Source organism: Mytilus galloprovincialis, chromosome 3 (genome assembly GCF_965363235.1).
Source record: "Mytilus galloprovincialis chromosome 3, xbMytGall1.hap1.1, whole genome shotgun sequence".
Classification (NCBI taxonomy): domain Eukaryota; kingdom Metazoa; phylum Mollusca; class Bivalvia; order Mytilida; family Mytilidae; genus Mytilus; species Mytilus galloprovincialis.
The window spans coordinates 2,433,919-2,441,411 of NC_134840.1; the positions used below are offsets into that span (position 1 = coordinate 2,433,919).

Sequence of the window (7,493 nt, forward strand, 5' to 3'; positions counted from 1 at the left end):
ACTCACGCTTCAGTGATTCCCTATATAAGCAACCAAATTTTTCCCATAAAGGGGGGGGGGGCGGGCCCCCTGCCCCCCCCCCCTAAATCCGCATCTGCGTATTGGAAATATTGGCCCTATATTCACATTTGATGTATGTAATACAGCATTCAGAACAAGTCTGTATTGAACAAGTTAGATTATTTAATAAAAGTGTTATGGACTGGCTGTTTCTGTAATGGCAGTGGTATAGATTCTCGGTAAGCTGTATTTATTTAGCCCTCGACCCTATGGGTATCGAGGCCAATACAGCAAACCTTGAATCTATTACGACTACACAAATTCTTACAATACACTTCTTGAACAGTCTAAGCTACCAGCACTAAAAATCAGAAGATTGAGAACCCGGCATATGGCATTAGAGACATATAATATAAAATAATTAATAAATCGAGTCCAGAATTCCTACATAATTTAGTAAACATTAAAGAAAATTCATATAACTTCAGGTACAAAGGCATAGCAGATATACCACGGCAAAAAAACAAGAACGAGGTATGGTAAGAAAAGCTTTAGTTATGAGGCAGCAAAACTCTGGAACTCCTTGCCAAATGAGGCAAGGAGCTTATCAACTTTTGGCCAGTTCAAAAATGTTATCTCCACCTGGTGTTTTTCAGGAAAATGTACATGCAGTTCTTGTAAATAATGTACTCACTTGCTGCCCCATAAATTGATCTCGAAGCCTGCTGCTTAGTATCATCCAATCTATTTCAGGAAGATTTTTGTCCGATCTATTTTGGGACGAAGTTTGTAAGGGTCGACTTGTACTCTTCATTCTTAAATTTAAGCTTAAATTTGACCACGAAAGAAAGCCGTTGCACCGCAAAACTTGTTCTTAAACTAAAAAAAGATGACAGCAAATGCCAGCTTGATAAACACAGTTACAATTATTTCACTAAGTGCAACAGCAGTTTATCTGGGGCTTAGTGTTTTCCTAGGTTTTTATTTGGGACGAAGGAAACGCCAGACTGAAAAATGGATTATAACCTGGCTTGTTTTTGATGCACTTATACACTTTACTTTTGTAAGTTATGTGCCTGCTCATTAAAATTAATTACTGGACTGTCCAACATTGCAAATCTTGCAAAAGTAAATGCTTTTTAAAAAGCTTGCAACTAGAAAATTAGTAGCTTTTCTAAAAAAGCTTGCAACTAGACAAATACATTTGTGTACTTGAAGCTTGTCATTGGACAGGCAATGCTTTTCTATTTATAAAGAGCTTAATGTCTCATAGCCAATACTATATATTTTTTTTTTCATTCTATTTTCATTCTGAAGTCACACCAATGAAAATAAGTTTCAATAGACCACTTTCGAGTTCATCCGTCACTGGAAAAAACTGGTCAATTATACGCGCCTTTATGACGTCATTTACCAGATAGGGGGGTCGCCTGTATCCCTGCACTATTTACGTTCATCAAGCGTCTTAGTGATCGTCATTGTGCAGGATAAACTAGAAATAATGGTTGTTCTGTAGGTACTTTTATTAATGACAATTCCCTAATGACAGCAATGCTGATGTAACAGGGTCGATTCTTGGGTCAAGTAATAATAAACTCTGTTTAGGGTTCGGATGATTTATTATACCAGTAGTATAAAAATAAACTCTGAAATAACAATATCACAATAATAAATAACAGATCTATTATAAAACACAAGTATCTTAAATTACACGTTACACATATAGTTATGATAAAATACAATGCACATTAATACTGTGTACTATATAGCGAATACACATAAGAGACAATCAGTCAGCTAATGTCACGTGTACTTTTAATTCACATTGTGATACACTACATAAGAATGTAACCCTTCATCGTAAATAATATACTATATAGTGTTTACTGGTTTACTATGTGTACGGTACAAAACTAAAGTTAAAACTGCAAATGTAACATTAAACTGATCGGAACATAATATATTGTTTGTTCTTTACATACAATTACGTTACAACAATCGTTGAATCGTAAATACTATTTTCATAAAGACTAATTAAGCCAATATATTAAATATGCTTAAAACCACATATTTAAAGGGAAATAATCCATAACGTCTTGTTTACAACATTACATAGTTAAAAATAGATTGACTCTTACCACTTGTGGAGTGAGTTTTTACTGGCAAGGACAAGGCACAGTTCACTAATACATTCTTTATATAATTACATCAATGGAGTCCTAAAACCAAAATGCAATCATAAATATTCGGACTAGTAAAATATTAAAATATACAATATGACAAAATAACTCAAGTTCATTCATAGCTAGACTTCTATCATTTCAATGTATAATATAAGTGTACTAATAAATATCAACGTTAACACTTTTCCTTATTTTGTCTAATATGCCGCCATTTATGAAATATAAATTATCTGTGTCAATCAAATAGCTAAGCAAATATATTGTTCTATGTTCTATCGTGACAAATTAACGGTAGATAATAAAATACCGGTAGCACGAAGCTAAATAAGATAATCTAGGCTACATCTATCATACTTATGTAATAAACAAACTTTACAAGGAGAACGAAATCATACAACAGAAACTTTCATAAATTTTATCATGTGAAAATATTAATAATATAATAAAGAAGTTAACTTACAATAATCAGGTAATAGGTTGTGTCCACAATGAATTAAAACCATAACACAGTTATATAAATCGGGATACAATATAATGCGACTGTAATTTTCAAGTTCCCGTGCAAATTATCCCTGGTCAATACAAAATATAAATTGACCGCGAAATCACAATGACCAATCAAATACGTAATTTAAAGTAAGAACCTTTTGAATATTCATGAACTCAATATAAAAAGTAAAGTGTAGATTTGATTTAAATAATAATATTCCTTTATCAAAATTCTAGAGTTAAACGTTATTATAAATAGAATTAATTTAAGAACTTTAAAGATATTTTTACTATTATTTATATATAATTAATAGACGTAAAAATGACACTACTACACTGATTGTCAATTTTAAGAATTCAATTTGCCTAATGGTTTGCACAATATAGAATTATAGTTTTCCAACCACTTGCTCAACATTGGAATGGAAGTGACAACGCCCCTAAACGCACAAATGACGTTCACTAAAACCAGAGTTTTTGACGGAAATGCATCAAACTCAAAAGTTGTCTATTAACGGATATTAATTTCAATGACAGTTTTGGAATCAATTGTGCAACAAAAAAAATTAACAGTGTGTCATTATTAAATTGCCTTTTTTTTTAAAGCTTGAAATATGACAAGTAATAGCTTTTGTTAAAAAAAGATAACCTTCTGAGTCTGAGATCTGGTTAATATATGACAATTTGGGTTGATTTGATTTGGGACATGTAGTTTCATCCATTCAGAATTATTAAAGTTGCAGATAAATTGTAGTAGAGGTAAAAAAAGGACAAGAAAAACAACTGAAACAATTTTTGGGGATTCTAATATATAAACCATGAGAAGGAGGTGCTGTCTTGATCTGACACCAGAGCTAAAAGACTTGATTCTTATTCATAAGCATTCTGTTTTTTCCATAGGCTAATCTTTTTCATTAGACATATGAAATGTATAATTTATTAACTTTATAATATGTATTGTATGTTTGAGAAAAGCTTTACCCTGTACTTGTTTCTTTATTACTTTCACATAATTCCATATTACATACTGAATTTTCAAAGCAATATACAGCTTCCACCTAAAATGCAATCTTTGTCCCACCTTATCTGTAGTCCCAAACCTAAACAAGAACTTGCCACATCTTCTAGTAACACGTCTCACATTTGAAAGATGCTAAAGTCAGGCAAGCTTTTTTGAAAAGCTACTACTTGACATGCTTGTAATCCATGTCATTTTTGTGTCAAATATTAAATTTCGATGAAAGGTTCTATTCTCTTGAGGCAATAGATACGAAAGGGACAGTTTAACTTGTAAGTTGAAAATAAACGGACAACATTATGGGGAAAAGAAAAGAAAAATACCTAACAACAACAACAACAGTTTACAAAACACAACATAGAAAATTAAAGTCTCAGTAACACAAACTCCAATATTAACCTGGGGTGATCTCAGGATAGGATGAATGACAGTATGACACATTCAAAAAAACTGTAATAGATTTAGTACTAGTAAACTTCATGACAATGAAAAAAATGTTTGTTGTATTTTCAGGAAGGTCCTTTTGTTTTGTTATCTCTCTATGGTACAATCAAAGAGTCAGACCATTTCACTGCTTCCCTCTGTAAGTATTATAAACTTATTTCCTTGCAATTTGCCTCCTTTTTGACTGCATAGATCTTCTATATTTATACTGTATATCATATTGACCTCTGAAGAACACATTTTTTTTCCTATATTTAGCATATCATTTGTTTATTTGTAATTTGTTTGTGATTATTATAGTAGTTTGAATTAGTTTGAAATTTTTTAGTGCCAATATAAAGAAGAAAATAAAGATTTTATCATACTTTTATAAAAAGTAAAAAAATGTGTGTTGTATAAATGGAAGGATTCTTGTATCCCTTATATACAAACATTGATTAAAACCTTAACATTGAATGTTTTCCAGGGAAAGAATATGCTCAAGCTGATAAAAGATGGGGTGTTGCAGACCCAACCATTGTATCTTTAGAAATATTAACAGTATTTTTGGATGGGCCGCTATGTGTAATTTTAATCTATGCCATTTTGAAGAACAAGTTTTATCGTCATTATGTGCAGTTAGTTCTGTGTGTTTGTGAATTGTATGGAGGTAAGATAACATGTTTTAATGGAGCATTGAATAATGTTTTAATAGATAACCTCTAAAGACACATGTTTTTCTATGCACTTTATATAATGTGAACATTGATATCACTGTTGGTCATTTCTGTCCAAAGTTGATTGAAGGAATTGACTTTTGTTAAACATGTGGTTTTGGATAGAATAAAAAAGTGAAACAACATGTTCAAATTACATGTGTCCGAAGAGCTTTTCTGGATTTTACCTTCATCAAGAATGCTCAAAATCGAATAGCTGATTTAAAATTAAGAGGATAACAAACAACTATGTTCCAATGTAAAAATTGTAATAATAGACATCTTTATGGCCATAGGAAAAAATATGAAGATTTACCAACCTTACAATGCCAGGAAAATTGTTGATAAATATGAACAAAAAGAGATGTGGGTATGCATCAACAAGATATAAGACATTTAGAGATAAACACACAGTCTTCAACAATTATAGGTATATTATGTACAATTTGTCAGCTATAAATCTCTCATATTATATAAAAGTTGTTCAATGCTATGTAAATATTTTTTAATTTGTTTAGGTTGGATGACATTTTGTCCAGAATGGCTAACAAAAAGTGAGAACCTAGATACCAGTAATGCTTTGTATCTGTGGATCTACCTGGTGTTCTTTAATGGTGTGTGGGTTGTCATTCCACTCTACCTGATGTGGCATTCATGGGTGGAGATGAAACGTTGTATGACTACATTAGCTGTAACAGACGGAGGTCATGGCACAGAGGTCACTGAAACAACAACTATCACCACAACAACCTCTCGTCATAAATATAATACTAGGACTAGGCCGAAAAAAGAAGATTGACAATTATAAAAAATTTATCTAGGTCTAAATTAAATATGTAAACCTCAGATCTGTGTACGACCTCAAATCTGTGTCCGTTTTTCAAATCTATGCCCCATCGTGACGTCAATCGCTAATCTATGTCCGTAAAAATGATTTTACCTCAAATCTGTGTCCGATTTTTAATCGCGACGTCATTTGCAAATCTGTGTCCGTTATAAGAAAGATAAGGTCTCAAATCTGTGTTATGTTTTAATTTTTTTTTTTCAATTTGGTTCGCCATACGCAAATTTATGCCTGTCTAATAAGTTCGGCCTTATAGGTTTTTTTATTATACGACCGCAAATTTTGAAAAAATTTTCGTCGTATATTGCTATCACGTTGGCGTCTGCGTCGTCGTCGTCGTCGTCGTCGTCCGGCGTCCGAATACTTTTAGTTTTCGCACTCTAACTTTAGTAAAAGTGAATGGAAATCTATGAAATTTTAACACAAGGTTTATGACCACAAAAGGAAGGTTGGTATTGATTTTGGGAGTTTTGGTCCCAACATTTTAGGAATTAGGGGCCAAAAAGGGCCCAAATAAGCATTTTCTTGGTTTTCGCACTATAACTTTAGTTTAAGTTAATAGAAATCTATGAAATTTTGACACAAGGTTTATGACCACAAAAGAACGGTTGGGATTGATTTTGGGAGTTTTGGTCTCAACAGTTTAGGAATTAGGGGCCAAAAAAGGGCCCAAATAAGCATTATTCTTGGTTTTCGCACAATAACATTAGTTTAAGTAAATAGAAATCAATGAAATTTAAACACAATGTTAATGACTACAAAAGGAAGGTTGGTATTGATTTTGGGAGTTTAGGTCCCAACAGTTTAGGAATTAGGGGCCAAAAAGGGACCCAAATAAGCATTTTTCTTGGTTTTCGCACCATAACGTTAGTATAAGTAAATAGAAATCTATGAAATTTAAACACAAGGTTTATGACCATAAAAGAAAGGTTGGGTTTGATTTTGGGAGTTTTGGTCCCAACATAATAAGGGGCCCAAAGGGTCCAAAATTAAACTTTTGTTTGATTTCATCAAAATTGAATAATTGGGGTTCTTTGATATGCTGAATCTAACTGTCATGACTGTGTATGTAGATTCTTAACTTTTGGTCCCGTTTTCAAATTGGTCTACATTAAGGTCCAAAGGGTCCAAAATTAAACTTAGTTTGATTTTGACAAAAAATGAATCAGTTAGGTTCTTTGATATGCTGAATCTAAAAATGTACTTAGATTCTTGATTATTGGCCCAGTTTTCAAGTTGGTCCAAATCGGGGTCCAAAATTAAACTTTGTTTGATTTCATCAAAAATTGAATAAATGGGGTTCTTTGATATTCCAAATCTAACTGTGTATGTAGATTCTTCATTTTTGGTCCTGTTTTCAAATTGGTCTACACTAAAGTCCAAAGGGTCCAAAATTAAACTTAGTCTGATTTTAACAAAAATTGAAATCTTGAAGTTCTTTGATATGCTGAATCCAAAAATGTACTTAGATTTTTTATTATGGGCCCAGTTTTCAAGTTGGTCCAAATCAGGATCTAAAATTATTATATTAAGTATTGTGTAATAGCAAGTCTTTTCAATTGCACAGTATTGCGCAATGGCAAGAAATATCTAATTGCACAATATTGTGAAATATCAAATTTTTTTTTAATTAGAGTTATCTTTCTTTGTCCAGAATAGTAAGCAAGAAATATTTAATTGCAAAATATTGTGCAATAGCAATATTTTTTTTTAATTGGAGTTATCTTTCTTTGTCCAGAATCAACTTAAATCTTTGTTATATACAATATACAATGTATATTCACTTTTTACTACCAACTGATAAATTAAAATAATCTTTA

General features: G+C 31.9%; 1 protein-coding gene and 1 long non-coding RNA gene across 2 annotated transcripts; one reads left to right on the forward strand and one right to left on the reverse strand.

The window, feature by feature from the left end:
* The first annotated feature begins 852 nt into the window (after nucleotides 1–852).
* LOC143066289 (emopamil-binding protein-like) lies at nucleotides 853–5,656 on the forward strand. Its single transcript, XM_076239279.1, has 4 exons — nucleotides 853–1,063; nucleotides 4,204–4,273; nucleotides 4,601–4,783; nucleotides 5,348–5,656. Exons 1-4 carry the CDS (start codon nucleotides 890–892, stop codon nucleotides 5,626–5,628), a joined length of 708 nt encoding a protein of 235 aa, XP_076095394.1. The 5' UTR covers nucleotides 853–889; the 3' UTR covers nucleotides 5,629–5,656.
* On the reverse strand, nucleotides 1,558–2,956 carry LOC143066288 (uncharacterized). The gene is made up of 3 exons (XR_012975530.1): nucleotides 2,644–2,956; nucleotides 2,139–2,219; nucleotides 1,558–1,646 (listed from the first exon to the last, which is right to left on the reverse strand). It is a non-coding gene; the product is annotated as an uncharacterized LOC143066288 (long non-coding RNA).
* Nucleotides 5,657–7,493: the final 1,837 nt, after the last annotated feature.